Source organism: Gymnoscopelus braueri (genome assembly GCF_963280865.1).
Source record: "Gymnoscopelus braueri genome assembly, chromosome: 1".
In the NCBI taxonomy this organism is placed as follows: domain Eukaryota; kingdom Metazoa; phylum Chordata; class Actinopteri; order Myctophiformes; family Myctophidae; genus Gymnoscopelus; species Gymnoscopelus braueri.
In genome coordinates, this window is record NC_137603.1 from 15,948,394 (window position 1) to 15,972,417 (window position 24,024).

General features: G+C 41.7%; 1 protein-coding gene across 1 annotated transcript; it reads left to right on the plus strand.

Moving 5' to 3' along the window:
* Positions 1-9,326: 9,326 nt before the first annotated feature.
* Positions 9,327-20,171, plus strand: LOC308090207 (long-chain fatty acid transport protein 2-like). Its single transcript, XM_080435271.1, has 10 exons — positions 9,327-9,918; positions 10,410-10,619; positions 11,904-12,062; positions 15,097-15,221; positions 17,384-17,578; positions 17,910-18,000; positions 18,103-18,301; positions 18,853-18,950; positions 19,109-19,239; positions 19,355-20,171. Exons 1-10 carry the CDS (start codon positions 9,441-9,443, stop codon positions 19,529-19,531), a joined length of 1,863 nt encoding a protein of 620 aa, XP_080291397.1. The 5' UTR covers positions 9,327-9,440; the 3' UTR covers positions 19,532-20,171.
* The last annotated feature ends 3,853 nt before the right edge of the window (positions 20,172-24,024 follow it).

The following is a 24,024-nucleotide window of genomic DNA, read 5'->3' on the forward strand; positions in this document are numbered from 1 at the left end:
CTATTGGTATGCCCAGCGCCTCACCAATGATTTTCCTCACACATATCTCAGGTTTGCCATCTTCCAACTTCTCTTTCAATCCAACCAGAACCAGGTTCTGGCGTCTGTCACGAAAATTGGCATCCTGTACAGCCGCCTCAAGCACCGAACACTTCTTGACATTCCCCTCCAGTATTGGCCGTAGGCTAGTGTTCTCGTCCTCAAGATCAGAGATTCTATTTTCCGCTGCCTCCAGACGCTGTAAGACGCCATTTACATCCGCGCGTAGTCCCGCACTCTCCTTTTTTACTTGGTCAATATCAGCCTGCAGAACCAAAAGCAACTTACTAACATGACCAAGCTCTTCCATAGCCTTCCCGAGTGATTTTTTGCATAGCAGTTAAGACGTTTGCCTCCATGCTTCTTTTTTTCCCACCGGGTTCAGCCGTGGTTTTTACTTGCACGCCGTCGTTCTGCATGTCCGCCATTTTAGCTGTGCTTCTTGTTCTGTATCGTGCTCTGCCCGATGGCGATTCCATTCAAATCGACCGTCTATTACATTTACAAGCTGATATTTGTTACACTTGTGCCATAGGAAAGTCAGTAATCACACTTTTAACATTGTAAAGTAGACTCTATCTATCACATTTCGAGGTTTTTGGGCTGCTCTGATGGGAGCCCCGTCTTCAGGCGGCCATGCTCCTCAGCGATCCCACGTGACTCCCAGCCTAATTATTCAGAAAACCCCAGACCACAGAAAATCCACTGAATGTTCAAAGTTCAGATTTTTTGGGTGTAATTGAGGTCATAAAACCCCCCAAAAAACATTAAAAAAAAAAAAAGTGAAAATGAATGTCATAGAACCTTTAACGAAAAAAAAATCTATGACTATTTTGATATAAAATGTAAAAAAGAAATCCCCTCATCCAAATAAGCCTCCTGAAATCCAGTTTATTTGAACACAGTGGATCGTCACCTCAACTGACTCACCTGTTTAGACCTGTTTGAAGAATTAAACAAGTTGACCGCAGTTCCTCTAGGCATTGTTTGACTGTACTGGGAAAATAAAGACGTTGGCATATTTTAACATTTGCCAATTTTGATTAATAATGAAATACCCTGGGTGTTTATCTATGAGAACACTGTGTTCTCATAGATAAACACCCAGGGTATTTCACACACAGGACCGTACGACCCAGACTGATGGACAGGAGCCACCCGCGGGTGTCACAACTCGCTGGGCGACATCAGCATCGGCAACAGGAGGTACGCAGTCCACGCACCACTGCTCGGACACATCGGATCCGAAGTCCACAGAGAGCTACCCAGCCGTATAGGAGACCAGTGAACATAATGATGAATACTACAACCTCAAACCCTGCACAGGCTCGGAGGCAAGTGCAAGGCCAAATTGTTCTGAATAACGGATGAATAGCAATCGCTAGGATACAGCAGTTCCAGACCCAATGTCCAGAAATACGCCTCTGACGGGGCGGCAGAGTATATGCCGTCCAGCTCTAGGTGGAGAGCTGCAGTAGGCATAACTTGCCTTGCACTGAGTGAGTGAAGTCAAGTTCTAACTGAAGCCCACACCATGGAGGCCAAAGGAAAGCACACAGCTAGACACGTGAATCTTAAAAACTTGAGAGCCACACGGGGCAGCGGCAGGGACCAACCCCATGTACAACGACCTTGAGAACATGGAAGGCATTATCAAGAATATAATCCAACCTCCGTGAAGGAACCTCATCCAACTGTCCTCATGGGGCAGCGGGCTCATCACTACTACATAAATAAACCTCATCTAAAATATCCTCATGGGGCAGCGGGCTCATCACTACCTCAAGTAATGTATGATGGGTCAAAACAGACAAAGACGGAGGCACAGGCATAAGCGAGGAAATGTTCTCTGACTTTGGACGTATTCCCACAGGAAATCCGTGGGGCGGCGTATGCCAGAGAACGTTCTTGTTTTTTTTACGTATTTACACGGGAAATCCGTGGGGCAGCTGTTGCGAACGTTCACGGCATACTTGCCAGCAGTGGCCTATATATGGAGATCCCCATAAATGGAGACGATCGACCTACGAGGTCGTCATAGACCCAAGACGTGTCTTACGGTGCGTTTTAACAGCGGGCGATCAGCGGGCGATCAGGATAGTATTTTCCGGAAGTGCATTATATGTCTATGAGAGCCGGCGACTACTGGCGATAGGGCGAAGTGGGCGGGGGGGCGATGAAAGATGGATTTTCTTTATCTTTTGGACGATGTCGCCCGGGATCGCCCGAGAGTCGCCCGCTGTTAAAACGTACTGTTAGATACGGGGTCTGACATCAGTGAACCCTTCCCAGAAACTCCAGGCAGCTCCATATGAGGAGATGTCTGACACTATCTGGGGTTACCCACAGAAGGATAAAACACGCTGGATGTCATGTCTGAAACCAGCTACTCTCATCATCGGCATTAGACCCAGTCTTAACCCTTCCAGAGTAACCAACATCGACCCAAGCAGGATTAGCTCATCAGACAACCCAGTGTACTCAGCGACGCTCGAAGATCATCTTGACCCTATACAGAGTACCAGGACGACTGGCTGGCCGTACAAACCAGCTAGGCCTCTCAGTGGCTCTTGAGCCCGGTTCTAAACAACCAGCCGATTATCAGTGTTTCACTTGCAATTACTCCAACAGATTTTGTCCAAACATCACGCAACTCGGTACACAGTATCTCTCTAGTCATTAAACCAAACAGGTCTTTCAGATTTTTCATATTCTATCCTGATTGGCTAAGATTCGAAGGTTTGCAGGAGTGCTCCGTTTTGAACAAAATGCCTCAAATCATGAACACATCGTGCGATTGCTGTGAAACCTTGCACGCACATTCCCACTAAGCCAAGGAAGAAATGCCACCCACATATTTCAAATCGGCCTTATGATGGCGCTTGATAACTTAGAACTTTATGCAATAATCTACAATAATGAACCCAGTTATCAGTCGAAACCCGGACCTTGTCACGGTCTAATTTATAATTAGATGATCGTAATAAAAATTTATGTTTGAATAAAAAGAGACCACAACGACTTTTCAAAGAAGGGGTTATTATTACAAATCACAAGTATTAAGTTTGCACAAACAATTATGACGAGAGGCGTTACAAACAGCGATCCAAATCGATCCTTAAAAAGTAATAACTGGCTTCCATAGGGAGATTTCACATATTAAAGGGCTGCTCCTTGTTATCACAAGGAGGGTGAGGTTTGACCTCGTCTGGGTGTCTTCAAAACCCTCTTCCTAGGGTTCCCGGCAGATGGAGCTTCCGGAAATCTTGGACTCATATCTCCTATGAGTCGTGGCAAACTTGATATCAGACGTCAGGAATTCACAACAGTACATTTCCCATCGATGTTAGTCTAAACCTCCAGGTCCTTGGCCAGACAGTATTCTGTTTTAAAGTTCAGGGCTGCATACTGGGGTTGCATGCAGTCTGGCATAGAAAGTTGACGGCCTTCATGTATGTCCATGACGGTTAAACACAAGACAGTATGTGTCTGTCTTATACCATGAAATCATTAACAAACAGACAATAAAATATCTATCAGCGCTATAACAGGCCGAGTGGCGTTTTTACCTATAACTGGACCAATCGGCGTGACACTTTGCACGCACACTCCCTACAGGCCAAGGAAAAACCTCTGCCCTGCACTTTTCACATTTTGTGAAAGCCTTTTCTAGCACCACCAGGAGGCCAATTTTTGCCAAACACTTTTCTTGATATGAGTCCTACAGATTTTGTACAAACATCACGCAAATCGGTACACATTATCTGTGATCAACACGGATCTGTGTGATTATGTCCATCTGTGTCTGTGGTCATGATACTGACCATGATACTGACCATGATATTGACCATGATACTGGCCATGATAAGGACATGATACTGACCATGATACGGACATTATACTAACATGATACTGATTATTACAATGTAACACTTTTCTCAACAATATGAGACTTTACTACATTATGAACTGTTATTACATTATCAGCCACTACGTAAAGTTCTTAATGTAACACATGATTACATTATGCAAAAATCTGTTATTACGTTATGTGCTCATGGTTTTATTACATCATGAGCTTATTATTACATTATGAGCTTTTATTACATTTAGTTTATTACATTATGAACCGTTATAACATTATGAGACGTTATTACATTATGAGTTGCTACAAGGGCTGTAGAGACAGATGAGCATTGTTCAGTTTTGAAAAAGACTCAATGTTCTGACTTGATAGCCTTGTAGTTGAAATGATACATGGCTCCATCTATGTTAAGATCAGTGTGACATCTTAAAGAGCAACCTAGGGTGACTAGATTAAGACACCCCTGCCCTTTCAGCTTGTGTGGCTCATACGATTGAGTATCTGAAGTTAAATTTAAGGCCAGAGGCAGTCACTTGATATCACCTGTGTGAGAAGGATAATCAAATCATCTTTATTGTCACATCACAGGTTTACATAGCCTATCCATCCGGTACAGTATGTACATGAGGTTTAGACATAAGGCGCATGAGCATAGCAGCTGGTATATAATGTTCATGATATAGACATTAAGCTGCAAGAGGAGTAACCACGCAATATAAGATAAGGTGCCGAGTGTCTGCGTGTGTCAAGTTAACCACATAGTCCACAAAGGTCACTTTCACAGGTTCACGAGGAAAAGCAAAAGTCCAATACCAGCGTGATGACAGGCGGTTGTCATGCCTTGTTCAGCAGTCTGATCGTAGCTGGGTCGAAGCTGTTCATAAACCTGGTGATCTTGCCCTTGATACTACGGTAGGCCTCCTTGCCTGGCTGCGGTCGTTGTAGGGTTATGAACAGTTTGTGGCTGGGGTGGTGCCTGTCCTTGATGATGCGTTGAGCTTTGACTACGCACACCTCTTCTTGTATAGTTCCTGGAGCGAGGGGAGCTTGCGTGCAGTGCGTATCCCACTTGAGCTCCTCCTCGATGTGTACTCTGAGGAACTTGAACTCGCAGATGTCAAAGTGGTTTTGGAGGTTCGCTCGAGTCTAGAGGCCCCTCAACATGCGACTCCAATTTGGGTATGATTGGATGTTATGTTCATGATATATGTAATTTTTTGTAAGAAACACCCCCCGCCCACACATTTTGAAGGCAATTACAGGCAAACGGTATGGAGTATCAAAACCATGTCTGATGGTCTCATTTGGTGGGGGACAAAATCAAGTTTCAGAAAGAAACAGTGGTATTTATAGCATTTACTGCATACCCTACAGGTGGAAGTGAAATTTTGGCCCTTTCTTGTGGAGGCCTCTCGATGTGTGATCCAAATTTGGATTTGGCTGTGCCACACAAGTGCTTACTGGCAGATTGGATGATGCGTTCACGTTCATTTTGTACAAAACAGGCCCCTCTTGTGGAGGCCAATCGTGGCAGATCAGAATGGAATCTGAAAAATCTGACTGATACATTGATCACATGACCTCCAAGATAATGTGTATGTGTAATGTGTATGCCAAGTGTCACGTCATTTCATGATGTGGTGGAGGATGAGATAAGCGAGGAAGAGACGAGAGGAGAGAGGCTGAGAGGGTGTCTCCGGCCCATCAAATAACCAATAAAGGCCAATAAAGCAGTGCCACAAGTGCTTACTGGCAGACATCCAGGACGAGTGCCTTATCGGAGTAGATCTATTAGAAAAATGGGGAGCCATGGTGAGCATCCCGCAGGCCTGCCTCCATATGGGCTCAGTGACAATAGCTCCCCATCATGGCCAGAGCAAAGGAGCTATAGCATTCCATCTTAGGGTCAGCAAGACCAACCACATTGTTACATATAGCCAGCTCTCCAGAATGTGACGGCAGTCAACAGTGGGATCAAACAGCTGTCGGGGGACTCTTTCAGCAGAGCAACGAGGCCTGCTCCCTCTCACAACATCTGCTATGGGTTCTGTTGGAGGAGTCCCTCGACATCTTTGCTGCTGTGATGAGGACTGCACCCAAACCACCCTGCTCCAGCAGGAAATTAACACCAGGGAGTATCGGCCCATTTCCCATAGCAACTGCCCCTAGCCAAAAGAGCCCAAACAGAGCAGAAGGTGCAGGATGGTACAAGCGGGCGACATCAAATCCTCTAACAGCCCTTGCCCAAAAGAAAGACAACACGTAGAAGTTCTGATTTGTGTACCAGGAGCTAATCGCTGTAATGCAGGGGTTTTCAACGTTTTCAGGCCAAGGACCCCTTGGCTGAAAGAGAGAGAAAGCAGGGACCCCCATTATATATTGTATACATTTTCCTTTTTTGATAGATTTCATAGGCAGCTTCATGGACGTTGTTTCACAGCACTATCATGTTGGATTCATGTTAATGTGTATTTCCAGACATTTAACCATGCTCTAAACAATAAACCTGACCTTTCACTCTGTACTTAGCCTGCTCTTTTCCCCCCTATACTAAACCACTTTGCTGAAAATAGCAGCACACAACGCCTCGCGCTGCGAGGCGTTGTGTGCTTGTAGATCTGCTATTTTTGGCTAAAGTTCTCCTCAGAATAGGGATGCTTGGTTGAAGTGGTTAATGTAAAAATCACACAAAGATTCGGCGGACCCCCTGTAGTAACTCTGAGGACCCCCTAGGGGTCCCGGACCCCCTGTTGAAGACCCCTGCTGTAATGGACAAGGACTTGTACAGACTGCTCCGCATTGACGACACTGTCGACCACAGGACATCCACAGCAGGAACTGGCGCTGAAAAATAAATAAATAAATAACTTTAGTAAGTGTTTGGCCTTAAAGGAACATTTCACTGTTTTTCAACATCCTCTCCATATATGGGTCCATCCTCACTTAGGATGGTACCATTACTGTCTATATGCTGTGTCTCAGAGGTGGAATATGTGGAAAATGGGTCCCGATGACGTCATCGGTGGTCATTTCAAACAAGGTTTCCAAACTTTTTCAAACAGTGGCTTCTATTTCAGCGTGTTAACTTTCCAGGAAGAGAAAGGCTGTAGGCTACTTTCCATCACATTGGAATCATGTCATTGGTGGGCAAATGGGGCCTACCAATTATGAAGATAAGGTTGAAAATAGGAGACGTATTCCTTTAAGACAGGGGTCTTCAAAATGTTTCAGTCCAAGGACCCCCTAGCTGAGAGAGAGATGAAGCAGGGACAGTGCATACAGTTGTGTTGCAGATTCAACTTTTTCACAGATTTCATAGATAGCTTCATTGTCTATCATCAGCGTTGTGTAAATTAATGTGTTTTGTTCATTTCAGACATTTAACCACTCAAACCTTCAATACTTAGTACTTGATTTGCTCCTACGCCAAACCTTTTTGACGAAAATAGAGCACCGAAGTCCTGACGTCACTCGTTCATCCCCAGGTTTGCGGAAGTAATTTCTCTATGGAGAATAACATTGGGTCATCTTAGAATCGTTTCATATAAGAATTGTGGTCCAAAAATAAACACCGCGTGTCGGCGTTATTGTCAGGGAGGAGGTTCTGTATCGTTTATGATAGTCAGTCACTTATATTTGATACAGTCTGTTTCTGGCGAAAATGTAACTAATTCGGCGGAAGTAACATTAGCGTTTTCTCACCGTCAGTTGATGCTTCATATCCATAAGAGTCAACCCGCCGGGGTCATGTGTTTATTTTTGGAACACAGTTCTTATTTGACGCGATATTCAATACGTCTATGGGATTCAGAACGGGAGTGGAAAACTGCAAACCAGGTAGACAAACAAAGGATGTGTAAATGACGTCAGACTTCGGCGGTCTATAGCCGATCTACAAGCGCACAACGCCTCGGACTAATGTTCCTCATAATAGAGATGCTAGGGTTCAAGTGGTTAATGTTAAAAACAAAATCCTATCAAAGATTTGGCCTGTAGTAACTCTGAGGACCCCCTAGGGCATTGGTACTCAAAGTGGGGTCCTTGGGGGGGGGGGGGGGGGGGGGTACCAGGGGGTCCCCAGCAAAATTAGTTAATATAGCACCACAATAATTGTAACCACTTTAACCATATTTTATACTTTGGCTATTCAAAAATAGCAGATTTACAAGCTCATAGCGCATCACTTCGTGCCCCGCTATGAGCTTAGATCTGCTATTTTTAGAGCCGCTCTACATTTGTGAGTGTCTGTGTGTGTGTCCGTCCGTCCGTCCGTCCGTCCGTCCGTCCGTCCGTATGTCCGTATGAGCACGGCAAAGAAGCAACACTGCACACGTGCGCACAACATGAACGCAGTGTGCAATTTCCGTGAAACTTTCCACGCATATTCCCACTAGGCCCAGCAAGAATTGCCCCCCTTTTCACATTGCCCTGTTATAGCGCCACCAGGAGGCACGGCAAAGAAGCAACACTGCACACGTGCCCACAACATGAACGCAGTGTGCAATTTCCGTGAAACTTTCCACGCATATTCCCACTAGGCCCAGGAAGAATTGCCCCCCTTTTCACATTGCCCTGTTATAGCGCCACCAGGAGGCCAATGTTGGCAAAACAATTGTTTTTAAAATACTTTTACACATTTTCTCCAAAGGTCACGCAAATCATATTCCCACTAGGCCCAGGAAGAATTGCCCCCCTTTTCACATTGCCCTGTTATAGCGCCACCAGGAGGCCAATACTTTTACACATTTTCTCCAAACGTCACGCAAATCAGTACACATATTTACTGCATAGATGCCAAGGAAAAACCTTGGAATGCATTTGGTGATTTGCTTCCAGTGGCGCTGTTCAGTAGCCTTGAAATGAATTTACAGGGATTTAACATTGTTTCTCTAGTTCATATATAGCCCAATTAAATAAACTCATCAAAGGCACCGCTTCCTTCACACAGGGTGTGATTTTTGAAAAAATCTTGAACATTTGTGCAAATCTTTGAATATATATATGCTTCTGGACATCCCTGGCACAAAATATTTTTGAGATGGGGGTCCGCAGCCAAATACATTTTGAGACACAAACGTTTGAGAACCACTGCCCTAAAGGTCCCGGGCCCCCTGTTGAAGACCCCTGCTTTAAGAGAATAATAAAAAAAGTTGTCTAAATATCTTTAGCTTCTCTGAAGCCATGTAGGCCTAAGCCAGGATTTGTTTGGGCTAATTTCCTGATCTTCAGACCAAGACATTTTTAATTTAAGCCTTCTAATTGAAGTTGCCACCAGTAACTTACATTCATCATCAGTCCTACTTTTGGGATGAGGGGGCAGACCTCATTCCCACCCCACCCCTTTTTTTCTCTCCCTTTTTCTTTTTACTCCTTTTTTAAGAAGCAAAGCTACTGTTGCTCTCATGTCCGGTCGGGTCCTCGGGAGAAGCAAGGAAGGTTGTTTTGATTCGATTTGTTTTGGTCGATTTGAAGCATTTCACATTCTTCAAAGCCTTTCCGCCTCTGCATGAGCCAGAAAAGCAGCCAGAGTTAAAAGATGTACATCATCTCTGTCTTTTTGGCAAGTTTGGTCGTCGCGCTGTGTGCACTTAAAGCATGTTTCCCTTACTTTTGGCAGGATGTACTCTACATAGTAACCCTATTAAGATATTTCGTGCCATTTGCAGTTCGGCGTCGGGGGAAACCTGTGTTTTTGGTTCTGGATCGGTTCTTGGAACAGACCGCTGCACAGCCAGACAGGCCGTTTATTGTGTTTGAAAACGAACGCTATTCCTACCGGGACACCGACAGGAGGAGTAATAAAATCGCCAATGCTTTATTGGAGTCTCGTCCGCGGTTCAAAGCGGGGGATACGGTTGCACTTTTTATGGGGAACGAACCGGCGTTTCTGTTCACCTGGCTGGCCTTGGCCAAGTTAGGGTGCCCCGTGGCTCTGCTCAACTACAACATCCGATCCAAGTCCCTCCTGCACGGGTTCAACTGCTCTAACGCCAAAGTGTTGATTGCAGCTCAAGGTATAATACAGGCCTATAGGCCTATGTTTCTGTGACATTATGTTCTGTTCTACTTTAACAATGATGCTGCTACCGCAGAGGCTGGTGAAATGCAGTGGTGGAAGAAGTCATCAGATATTTTTATGACATAAATGAGTAGCAATACCACAATATAACAATACTCTGTTACAAGTAAAAGGCCTGTGTTCAAAATGTTACTTTAGTCAAAGTACAAAAGTATTTGCATCAAAATATACTTAAAGTACCAACATTAAATACTAAAATGTTTGAAAGTAGCCCTATGTATAAAATGGGGCTAAAGTGGTTAATGTATGTTTTATAATATAATGATTTATATCTGCAAAGTAACTAGTAACTAAAGTTTTCAAATAATTGTGATGGAGTAAAAGTACAATATTTGCCTCTGAGATGTAGTGGAGTAGAAGGTATTGAAAATTGGAAATACTCCATTGTCTCTGCTCTGTTGACTAAGACTCTGTCTTTGTTTGCAGAGCTAAAGGAAGCTGTGGAAGATGTGCTTCCATCCCTGAGAGAGCAGGGTGTGAGCGTCTTTATGATGGACAAGAGCTGCAACACACCTGGAATGGTGAGCTTCTGTGATCAAGTTGAACAGGCCTCAGATTGCCAGCCCTCAAGAGCTCTCTTATCACACATCACACCTAAAAGTCCTGCTGTCTACATTTACACCTCTGGAACTACAGGTAGGCCTATTTTAACATGACTATAAATGTGATCAATCCTTTGAAATAGTGGCCCCTAAATGTTGAAACTCTGAAATCCCCCTTTTAAAGCAATTTTTTTAGACATGTATTCTTATGAAATTCTGTATGACATAAACTGTATACTTACCTTTATGCACAGATTAACCCATTAAGACCCGAGGCCGATTCTACAAATCGTCTCCATGTCCAAAACTGTTAATTTTCAGGATTCAAATAAAAACATAGCGAAAGTAGCAGATCTACAAGCTCGAAACGCGGCGCTTCGGAAGTTCGGGCCACGTTTTGAGCTTGTAGATCTGCTGCTTTTGATACATTTGTGTGACACTGTAGTATGATCAAGTAGGACATTAATTTACAAAAAAACTAACAAAGTTAGAATGTGGAGATTAGTGGTTTCTGCCCGACAGCAGTAAAATGCCTTCTAAATAAAGAGTTTTCTGAAAAACATATATCTATCTCTCTCTCTATCTCTATCTATATATATATATATATATATATATATATAGCACGCTAAAATCTAAAATGACAGATGCTTTCCAGGTTTTAATGGGTTAAGCTAAGATGAGGGCATAAGATAGGCCCATGGGTCAGAAGGGGCACTCTTATTAATACAGCAGTAGGGGCAGTGGTGTGTTCTAGGTTTTTTCGGAGGATATACGATAATTATTCCCTGCACGACATGCGCGATACGCTATCGCGTTTTCAATGGATCAAATGGTTATTAGACTGTATATGCTTTTTTCCAAAAACATCTGCACTGTATACGGCGCATACAGCGTAACACGGTAGAACACCACTGAGTAGGAGGTTATGAGGTGTAGAAATGACAGAAAGTTCACCCAAAAAAACTACGTATTTTCTATCAATTACACACCCCATGAAGCATTGAATTCATGGAGATTTTTTTGTTTTTGTCGCATTCCGAAGCCAATAATTGTATGACCGGCGGTCTCTCCGGTAGGAGACTCAAAGCAACCCGAATGAAGTGCACTGTTCCGTGCAATGTTACGGTATTCTCTGGAGATCAGGCTGCTCAAAGAGTCTCCTTTGAGTCTCCTACCGGATACATTAGCATCCTTCCGCCGGTAAGCAAATTATTGGCTTAGGAATGCGACAAAAACAAAAACATCTCCATGAATTCTATGCTTCATGGGGTCTGTAATTGATAGAAAATAAGTCATTTTTTGGGTGAACTACTTGCTTTAAAGCAATGTAGGCCCATGCCCTCTCATTTCAAGTGTTTGTGTCTTCATTGTCCTGCAGGTCTGCCTAAGGCGGCTGTTGTCAACCAGAGCCGCCTAACCACAGCTCTGGTTGTCCTGACTTCTAACGGTGTCACCCGTGACGATGTCATCTACCTCAACTTGCCTCTCTACCACACAGCTGGGTTTTTCGTAGGCTTCATTGGCTCCATTGAGACAGGTAATGCAACCAAGAAAGCTATTAGTTGAGGTAGTTACAGCAAAATAGTGTTTCAACATTAAAATATATTTTCTTTTTAATCATTTGTGTGAGGTATGCCTCTGGCACAAAACTTGCAAGACGGTGATCAATTGTCAGGTTAATTAATGCATCACAGACTTTGTTATGGAATGTGTAGATTCATTAAAAAGATGACCTAAAATAACCTGGTTCTCCCACACGATTCTCTCTGTGAGGAAGGATTGGTGCAAACCTATAAACAGACACAGACTTTAACCCATTCTGTGTGCGTACGTACATCACACAAAAGTGATGCACTCCATGTTCCCATGGAAAGCCAAATGAAAGAACCCTTTGTCACTTTTGACCAGTAATCTGAGCCGAGCCAGGCCACCAAGACCAAACAACACTACTTTACAAAGCCTGACGTAATTGGGCTAAAGTTCACACACCACTTGAGTCTGTGGCTGTGTTGCATAAGCAAGCTTTCTTGGAATCTCTCACTTATTGATTATTCTACAGATTTGTTGAATACTCAAGTAAATCAAAGCATTCAACAGACTGACAGAGTCTGACAGACAGACAGACTGGCTGGTCCTTATTGATCCCACAAGTAGGGCTGTCATGATTACAAATTTAAGTTGACTATTAATTATCACTCAAATAATTGCGATTAACGATTTAATTGTGTTTCTGTCGTTGAAAATGAATGGAACATTATGAATAAAAATTGCATTTCTGTTTGGCTTTTAGCTTTCGTAAACAAAAGTTGCACTAACAGTGTCTGCACTATTTCCACTATTTACGTTTTTTGGTGTGAAAATATTCAATTTTTTTAACAAGGGAAATTCAGTTGTCATGGCAATGCCGCAGTATGAAACACAGGACAGATACTGAAAAAAAGAGCTAAATAAAACAATAACCAGAGTAAACAAGTAGTACATACAGGGATTATGAGTACCAGAGAAACCAAAGGAGATTTAGAGTCTTGCTTGGCCCTCTGCACTTATGGACTGCCTGGGATTTGCATGTTGAATGCGGTATTAACAGGTATAGATATAAATGTAGTCAAAGTATACGTAAACAATCTGTCCATGAGCAAAAACAACAGTCGTGAGCATGAGCACGAGTCATTAAAGGTGGTGGTTGTGGTGGTTGTTGTTTAAAATCGAGTGTAGAAATGGAGTATTTGTTAGGTGACAGGGGTCTCCCCGTCTCTCCAGCTCTTTAGTGAACAGAAAAAACATTTTCAGGTCAATTTAAGTAAATCAGAAGAGAGAATTCATACAGGATACGAATAAACAGCTGAAATTGAAAGAGATGAAAGAAACAAATAAATGAGCAGACAAAATTGAAACTGGAACACCATATAATTTAAGCTGATAAATGGGTTCTCTCTCCTGATTGGATGAAATTGGTGACCCACCTGAAAATATATTTTCTGTTACTTTATGGTATATAGAGTGAAAATAGCAGATCGACAAGCTCACAATGTGTCGCGATGCGACTCATTTTGATCTTGTCATCTGCTACTATTTTCACTATAAAATAGCGATCCAGTGATGAATTCATAATTTTTGGACATTTGGGTCCTGGGGAGACACCAAATTTCTCTTTAAGGTCTCAGCTGAAAAGTTTTGGGAAACACTGACTCATATCATTGGTTCCCATTATTTTGGGGGGTCCCCAGATGTGCAACATTGTTTTCTCACTCAACATTAAACAAACCAACATACAGTATAAGTGTATACAGGGTATCAGATTTGTTCACATTTCTAAAGTTACAATTGAATGACTTTTAAGACCTTCTAATGTCAAATTGTCAAATATTACGTAAGAAAGAAGCAACATTTTTGAAAATGGCTGCTCTACAAGCTCACGATACCTTGTATTGCGAGGTGTTGTGAGCTTGTAGTTCAGCTATTTTCACAATATTTATCTGTGAAACAAAGTCAAACTAAATGTAATGCCTCAACTCCTACAATTCTAAGTGCTTGTCAGGGTGGGGGTCCCCAGTTCAAATATGATTATTTTGGGGGGTCACTACCTGAAATGTTTGGGAACACTTGCATTAAATACAGCGACAGTCTTGCTCGCCGTTGCCAAGTAATCTCTGGCTAGCAGGCTCATAATTTTGAATTTCAGATGGCTGGTATGGTTATTTGTTAGTAAAAATAGTACACATTTTTATTTATTTGATTGATTTATTGTGCGAATAAATACATCAAATAAATCAAAAGAAAATTGTTAGTAAGGATTAACACACGGCCAGATCACTGCCATCTATATCTAGACTGTTTGGAGTGAAAAATGCAAACTTTTTATTATTTATTATTAAAATACAATTAAGCATTGTTTGTTTAAGAAACAAAATCTACACAAATACAGAGATGCATCCATTAGTAACATTACAGAGTGTAAAGGTTAGCGTTCTTTTGTGGTACAACTTTGCTCAGAGCTCTCATTACAGTAAATCCCCAGTGTTCATTTATCAATTTGTAACTCTGAGAGTGTACTTAAACAAACAAACAAATAAAAAACTATTTGGTCAGACTTTAAATTAAAGGTAGTTTAGGTGTTATTTTTTATTAAACCAAAGTTTCTTTTTTGTTTAGGTTAAAGCTCTATATTCATATAGTAATCATTGATAAAAAGAGTTTGTTCAATAACTGGGTAACCATGTCTCATGTATCTCTTTAATAAACAGAAAATATATTTTCAGGTTGGTTGCCAATATCATCCAATAAGCTTCAATAGTTTTCAGCTTAAATGTTATAGTGTTCCAGTTTCAATTTTGTCTGCTAATTTTCTTGAGTCATCACTTACAATCTCACTTGTTTATCCTATATCCCGATTTTGGTATCCTATCCTGACCTGAAAATTGATTTTCTGTTTACTGAAGACTAGACAGGGAGACCCCTGTCCTTGAATAAACACTCTACAGTCTACTCGATAGCATTGATTGATTGCTATCAGAATATTGAGCTGTTTAACACTTATTTTAACAAAACATTTGTTCTCCCCAACATTAAAGGCTCGTCTATCCTTCTGAAGAGGAAGTTCTCTGCCTCACAGTTTTGGGATGACTGCAGGAAACACAATGTGACTGTTATTCAATATATCGGAGAGGTGCTACGTTACTTGTGCAATGCACCTAAGGTAAACAACTGTTTTTAATAAGCGAGGAAAACCACCATGCAGCAACCAGGCTGGATTGTGTATCTTTTGCACTTTAATTACCTAAATGAAATAAAATTCAGAGAGCTGTTGTGCCTTACTCAGTCCTGATTTCAGTGGCAGGTGCATAGTAACTACCAAGATCAGAGTTTTTCCTGTTGCAACTTCAACAGAAACTCCTTGCCAGTGACACTGGACATGATTGAAACATCTGTGGGCATCTTAAATAGCAATGCGCACTATATTGCTATACAATAAATGTTTCACTTGATGAACATGGTTCAAAACTAATCAAACTATATCTTTGCAAGACTCTGGCAAGGACGTTTTCCTCTTGAAGTTGCAGTGTGCAGTTTCCCTCCACTTACTCTAAAGAAAGAAACAGCGACAGTCTTTATTGCAGTGACTTTACCATTATATTCGAATGATTATAACCTGCAATTGCCAGGTCTACACATACACAGCTGTGATAGTCAAAATGATGGCTAGCTGTATGAATATACTTTGATTTGTAAGCGTTTATTATCCAAGCAGAAACATGGCCACTGCACTGTTGCCAAAGCTAGTGTCAGCTTGATCACATGACGGTTCTGCAGCTGCAGACAGTTACTGAAACAGTATAGTACAGTACAGCATGTAGTGAGCAGCTTTTAGACCTTCATACAGTAGTCACAGATCTACTGTAGCTACAGACACATTCCAGATCTGTACACTGCACAAACCTCAGTGCTAATTAACTCTATGAGAGTGTAAGGAAATGGACCACTATCTGAGTAAAATTAGCACAGAGAATTGTACTGTGTGTACATTTCTTCAGCACATCGTAGTTGGCCGACAGAAATAGAAATTGTTAAAAACTTAGTTTGACTTGGCTTTCAGTCATCTATCTATTTCTATATATCTATATATCTATATATCTACATACATACATACATACATACATACATACATACAGTATATATATAAAATCTCAGGCCACAGAAGAATTACAGATTAAGATCATGATGACTGAAAGCCAAGTCAAAGTCAATATTTTAACGATTTCTATTTCTGTCATATGTATAGAACTGCCACAAGACTTGGTGGCAGGGCACTTAGGTTTCAGTTTGCACAATAAGGCGGATGCTAAACACTGAAGGGCCGGATGCAATTCATGTGGGAAACCAGTACATGTGGGAAAGGCGCGCGGGGGGGGAGACCGGGCTTCGAGGGTAACGAAACACCCCCCGGCCGCCGGTGCGAAAAACTGTATGTCTTCGAGACTGGGGTGGCGATTGGCGGACCCGGTTAGCCTGTCGGTTTCCCGTTTGTTATCGTTGCGCACTCACCCGGCGCCCCGGTCTCGTCTCTTCCGGCACGGTAACCCGCTCGGCCCGCGCTGACACGTGGCCAAAAACGAGCGCTCCTCGTTTAGCTTTATCCAAATTTCCTGGTTTCGTACATGAACTGTAACATATACACACTTACACACACACAGACAGACAGACACAGTAGCCTATACACAGTATATGTCATCTATATTTGAGATTTTATGAAACAACCCTTTTTCCGAGTTGACCTTTTGGGGTTCAGTGGGGCGTGGTTAACAGTAGTGTAAATATTCTGTCTATGGCCATTGAAACACTATCTGACTCCATTAGGCAGAGTTATGTGTTAGTACACCGTGTGACTCTTACCAGTCAGAGGCAGTTTGTGGTCTTCTCTAAGAATAGATTCTGGCCTTTACATGACATCTGACATACCACAAGTGACTTGTGTGACGTGCATGTACTAGTACTGTATCACTGGACAGTCACCGGTGTGGTTATTTATGGGTAACTCCTGCAATCATATATACCATTACTGTATATACAATGGTGCCAATCATTTTGTACAGAACTGTATACATGTTCAAAGTACTACTACTGCACTCTTGTACACACACATTTCCAGCCACTTAAAAGCTATTGCAGACTTTCTTTTGGCCCCATGACAATAACATTAACATTCTGTATTTCAATTCTCCACTTCTTTGATGTAATACAGTTATGTGTTCACATTACATTTAAATTACTCAGAAATGCAATGATTAATTTACTCACTATTAGTAAATAATAATTTCTTTCTCTTTTACTTTCTTTTTTTACCTGAACGTGTCAATACAGAGAGAAAATGACAAGGACCATAAAGTAAGACTTGCTGTTGGCAATGGTGTGAGAGCAGAGATATGGAGAGAGTTTCTCAACCACTTTGGGAAAATTGAGGTCCGAGAATTTTATGGGTCCACTGAGGGAAACATGGGATTTGTCAATTACACAGGCAAAATTGGAGCTATTGGACGTGACAACTTTATATTCAAGGTAATCTTGCCAAACGTTTCTGCCTTTATTATGAAAGTAACCGCATTGAAAAGTTGAAACATGATTTGCTATAATGGCAGTTCAAAGCTTTTTTCAGTTTTTAAACATAACAGGATGCATTAATTCAAAACAAACGACCATTTAATAGAAATACCTATATTTGCAGCATTGACGGATATTTTGTTTATTTAACTGGACAATTTTGTATAAATCAGACTTCCATTGAACTGTATGAACAAAATGTGCAAAACGTGTTTAATTATTTTGTTCAGGTAAAGTAGTATTGAGGATATAAAGATGTATTGATGATATCTTATATTTCCTTACATAGAGGCTGTTTCCCTACACTCTGATTAAATATGACACAGAAAGAGATGAACCCATTAGAGACGTAAATGGTCTTTGTATAGAGTCACCAAAAGGTAAGAGAAACTTCTCTTCTGTGATCTCCTCATAATCCTCTGTAATATTTATAGAAAAGGAGGTTAATTTATCAAACATCTCTATTGGGCTTTTTCCTGCAGGTGAGACAGGGCTGTTGGTGGCCAAGATCACACACGTCGCTCCTTTTGTCGGCTATGCCAACAATGAAAAGCAAACGGAGAAGAAAAGACTACGAAATGTTCTCAAGAAAGGAGATGTGTACTTCAACAGTGGAGACTTGCTGAGGATTGACAAAGACAACTTTATTTACTTTCAGGACCGTGTAGGGGACACATTTAGGTACATTACCCTTGTTTGCAGCTAAATCCTATTGTTATATTGTCAAAATATGGTATATGTCTGTTTTATAGTGATTTAAGCCAGATACTATACATAGCTGCAAATGCAGGACTAAAACTAGAAAGACTACACTCAGTAGAGCGCATAACCTCCACCAACACTATTATTTGTTAATTAGTTATTAATTGTCAAGATAAGCCATTCCCACCACAGATTATCTAATTGAATTGTGAATTACTTAACCCCTAAGACTTTTTCAACCCAAAACCTAGTCATCTCTTTTGGGCAGCCTACTGACCATTCGCTCGATCATTCCCTGTTTCATAAATCTGCCCATTTATTCTCAAGTTATTTAGCTAACAGACACTTGATTCTGACCTTGACCATTGACCCTTTTGACTCAGTGAGTGAGTGAGCTAATGAATGAGTGACGTGATTGAGGGAATGAATAATATACATTTAATAATACAGTGAGTTAGTGAATAATATACAGAACTGTGCATATGTCAGCAATAAAAGTCTAATTCCTGACTACTTGTTTAATACTAAAGGTGGAAAGGTGAGAACGTTGCCACGACGGAAGTGGCTGACATTCTTACCATTGCTGATGGTGTCAAAGAGGCCAATGTCTATGGTGTACAAGTACCAGGTAATATGTTTGATTGTTTATATCTGAAATTCTAAATATAAGGAAAATAGAGGTACTTCTATTTTTGTTATGAATTATGTCTTGATGTCTTGAGGTTTGTCTATATTGACTTTGCCTTTTCGATTGTCTTGGGTTTTATAATGTCTTTATCTGTCCAGGCCATGAAGGGAGGATAGGAATGGCTGCCGTCATGATGAAAGAAGATGTCCAGTTTGACGGAGGCAAAGTATACAGTCATGTGGTTAGCTACCTACCCTCATACGCCCAGCCTCGTTTCATAAGAATACAGGTACATTCTTTATGGTTTATTTATAAATAACACACCTTTTCCTCTGCATGTTTGCTGCGCTTAAACCAACATTTTGAGAGACTGTGTCTGAATGTTTTCCCTCCTTCCCTCTCAGAATGCAGTGGAGGTGACCGGAACATTCAAACAATTGAAAGTCAAGTTAGTGGAGGAGGGTTTTAACCCGGACTGCATTCAAGACCCTCTGTACATTCTTAATAATCTGGAGAAGAAATACGTGCCAATGGCAGACCAGGTCTACAGCTCCATCATATCAGGTGGCATGAAATTATGAGTAAGCTGACCAGACGAATGCTTGCAATTGACACTCAGCAAATGGCTGTGCAGAGATACATGTAGTGTAACTGATGGACATCCAACTCAGGGATTGGACTTAATTTTCATGGTAATCCTGACATGCTTTTTTTAGCAGTAGAAAATCTAAAGAAGGCAATAATCACGTCAATAAGCAGATGTTACATTATGGTATTATGTTGATACTGCACATGCATTACATGTTATAATACATGCTGATTCATGGTGGTCTTCATATAGAGTGAAATATGAAGTGTTAACTCTGTGAGTGTACGAATGTAACAAAATGGACCCTTACATTTGTAATGCATTACACAATGTAATTGTGGTGCCACTGAGGAGTAGCAGTCAACACCATCTCAGAGTCTTCTGTTAGTTATAACATCTAATTTTGTTGTTTTTTTTATGACGAGAGTAGCAGGTCATTGTTTAAAAGCCTGCATGAGGAATTCTGTAGAAAGTGATTAAACATGATTTATGTGTCAAATGTATGTACTATTTAGCCTGGTTCCATACCATAGACCCCACCCACTCTCTGAGTGGACTGCCTCTTGGTCTGGAGTTGTAAATGTGAACCTAGGACTTCTCCGGTACAAAATGCATTGTCCAATGAGAGGCGGAGGTGGGCGTGGGGATCCCTTAGGATTGGTTTAGGGAATTTCTAATCCCCTCCCCTTTGTAATCCCCGACACTGGAGCCAATTTCAGACTGAAGCTCCACGCAGCTTCAGCCTGATGTACTATTAGGAGGCGATCACCCCGAGACGCGTGAGTCGCTAGAGACGCATCACCAGCACGTTTTACTATGGTACTGGTGTGCGCTCCTCTTGCGCCACATGTCATGTTTTTCCAACGATTTGTAGGCGTGTATGAATGTTAAAATATGATCAACTTTTCAGCGCAAGCCGTGGAGTCGCACCGCTAATCACTGCTTTTTTTTTTACCAAGAGTACCACGGTAGTGCTGGCAGCACAAAAGAACATTTCTGTGGACACAGCCACTCTTTAGGTTTGGGTTGTAGTGATGTGTCTGTGTGATCACCCCCTAATGGTGCTTTTCCACTACATGGTGCCAGCTCAACCCGACTCTATTCACCTTTATTGGTTTTCCAATTGGGCAAAAGTTGTACCTGATTCGTATCGCCTTCATAGAGGCGATTCCAAAAGGTGACGTGAAAACACTGCAGACTACTGATTGGTCAGAGAGAATTGTCGCTAGTGTCCTGGCATCATGACGTACTCTCCTATACTACTGTTCAACTTTTTAATGGCCTATTTCTCACCTAAATTGTTTTTGTTGGACTGTATAGGGATTTCTACAGAGAAACTATCTCTATTACCACTCTTCTAAGCAGAGCACTCTCCTACGCAGAGGGTTGGACGTTGACCTATGTCGACCGCATATATTGAGGGGGTCCTATGGAAAACTAAGTAAAGCAAGTAGTCGAGTCTATTTGAGGCGGTACCATGCAACGGAAAATCGCCATGAATATAATTTACTGCATTATGTGTATCTGCTTTGCAGTAATAAATCAACAGAATGGGGTTTAAAAATGGCTTGGCTCCCATGTAGATCTAGGATTTCATATGGAGAGTCTATGACGTCAGTCAGATCTGTCCAACATTGGTTCGAATCCTCCATGGTACATCCGACTTGGCCGGGCATTCCAACAGACGCACAACTGTTTGCAAGAGGGCAGCCGGACGGGGAGGGTGTGTCACTGCATTATAACCCCTACAGGTTGGTCAGGGTGCCTGTCAGTGCGGTTGCTCTGCATGCACTTCTACGTCCTCCCTGTGAAGCTCCTCAATGGCAGGTGAAAGGAAGCAGCAGGCGATTCCATGTGTACGTTTTCAATTGTTTCAATACATTCCCTATGACCAACCAGTCTAAAGACCAACCAGTAGGGGTCAGCAGTGACAAGATTACACAAGTGTGTGTGTGTGTGTGTGTGTGTGTGTGTGTGTGTGGAAATCAGGGAATTGGTTCAATTTGGGAGGAAAGGGGAAAACTGTGTGTGTGTACATCGGGGGTCTAGCAGAGATAATTTTGCCAGGAAGAAATACTAAACATACAATAATACATTCATTAAAGCAGTCAAAACCAAATGAATAAAATGATAGTAGTGGTATATGGGACCTACTACAACTCAACAAAATTATTTGACTTAATGCTTACTCCTATTCGACTTAATGCTTGCTGGTACCCCATTCCACACATGCTGCTGAGTAAAGTCCTTTACCTTACAGCTTTTAAATCTGCATGGTACAAAACCCATGTAGCTCCTTCTGGTGTGGTGTGGTGGATACCAATTGCATAAATATTTGGGTACCATAATTTTCCCAGCTGTGTGATTATACATGGAGTTTACACCTGGGATATTCCCTTGCTGACACAAACTGCATAACCTTTCTAACAAGATAACAGTTGTAATAATGGTATGACTTCATGTGGAACTCAGGCTTGATGTGGCCAGTCTATTACATCAGTCACTTATGATGATAATTGCAATTATTTCACCTCATGTAACTTTAGGAGATTACTGTAGGTTTGTTTTACCTGTGACCAACATACGCTACTGTATATCAAAAAAGTAATTGTTGGATTGCCTTTGCTGTGCACATTGATTCTCCCAAGAGGAACACGTCTATTGACTTTGGTGACCCCATGACCTGTCCTGTAGTGCCACCATCTGGCCAAATTTGTTTGTGAGCCTCATTGCCATGGGGGGAAAAAACGGTTCTGTTCTGACTGCACCAGGAAGCGAGCCAAGGTGCCACTCCTGACTTCCTCGTGCAATACCATACTTCCTCTCTTGGCACCCTATCATATGCTTTTTCTAGGTGCACGAAGACAGTGTAACTCCACCTGGCCTTCTCTATACTTCTCCATCAGCACTCTCAGGGCGAACGGTGCGTCTGTGGTGCTCTTCCTTGGAGTAAACCCACACTGCTGCTCCCTAATTGTCACCTCTCCTGTTAGCCTAGCTTCCACTACTCTATCCCATAGCTTCATGCTGTGGCTCATCAGCTTTATACTTCTGTAGTTACTCCAACTCTGTACATCGCCCTTGTTCTTGAAAATCGGCACCAGTATACTACTTCTCCACTGTTCAGTCATCTTCTCGCCTTCCACGGTTGTGTTGAGAATCTAGTGAGGAACTTAACTGCTGTCTCTCCTAGACATTTCCACACCTCTACCGGTATATCGTCTGGACCAACCGCCTTCCCATTTTCACCCTCTTCATAGCTGCCCTCACTTTCTGGTTCACTACACCCCCCCTTTTCAGGATGCTCTTGAACTGACGGGCACATTCAAGCAGATCAAAGTCAAGTTGAGAAAAGAGGAATTTGATCCAGCCAGCATTCAAGACCCCTTGTTTGTTCTAGATGAGAGAAAGAAAATGTACACTCCTCTGACACAAGACCATCTATGACTCCATAGTCTCAGGAAAAGTCAACGTGTGAGCATGAATAGAATTCTGTCACACAAAGATGTTTGCTTAGGAATCAAAGTGAATCTGAAAATATTTTCTTTGTGGATCAGAGTCTAATTAAATGGACCAACTTTTAATTCTGTAGAAACTCTAAATCATTGAAACAAATTGCATCAGTGTTGTTGTGATAACGGCAGCTATTATTCACAGTAACCTGCCTAATTAATACAATTCTGACCTTATGCTACCATCGAGACTTCTCAGGTCATCTGACAGGTCTGCTTTCTGTCCCCAGAGTCTAACCTTAACATGGAGAGTACAGCATTCAGTTTTTGTGTTTTATGTTGTGTGTGTGTACACACACACACACACACACACACACACACACACACACACACACACACACACAGAGAGCCTATTCTTATTTTCTATTCTCTAAACGTTTTAATAACTATTTTTAAATGTATTCAATGTCCTTTTATAATATTTATTTTGCATGCTGTCTTAATGCTCTTAATGTTTTGTGTTAAGTCCTTTGAATTGCATATAAGCAGCTTAGCAATGTTTTGAAGGTATTTGACTAACAATGTAGTGGTATGTTTGTAGCCTATGGAAATGTGGCAAGGAGTATGCCAGCAACAAAAACATACATTCTTTGTGGGATCAACACTGCTATTTCATCTTTAACATGTGTTACTTACCAGGAAAGCATCTGTGTCATTTTGGATTTTTGCGTTGGCTATTCAAACATAGCAGATATAGAAGGAGCTCGCAGCTCGCAACCTCTACTATTTTTGAAAAATCTTGAAAGTGTGAGAACTACTGATTTTAAAGGGCATTTGTAGAATCGGCCTCAGTCTTAATGGGTTAAAAAAAAAGGACTCGACGCCGACTTTATTTTGAAATCCACTGAACGGAAGTCATGTACGCTTGATTCAGATGTTCAGAACTTGTTTACAGAACTGATAGCAGAGAACGGATAATAATTACACGCCCGAATGATGTTAATGAATGATTGTAGTAATGAGTATTGAGTAA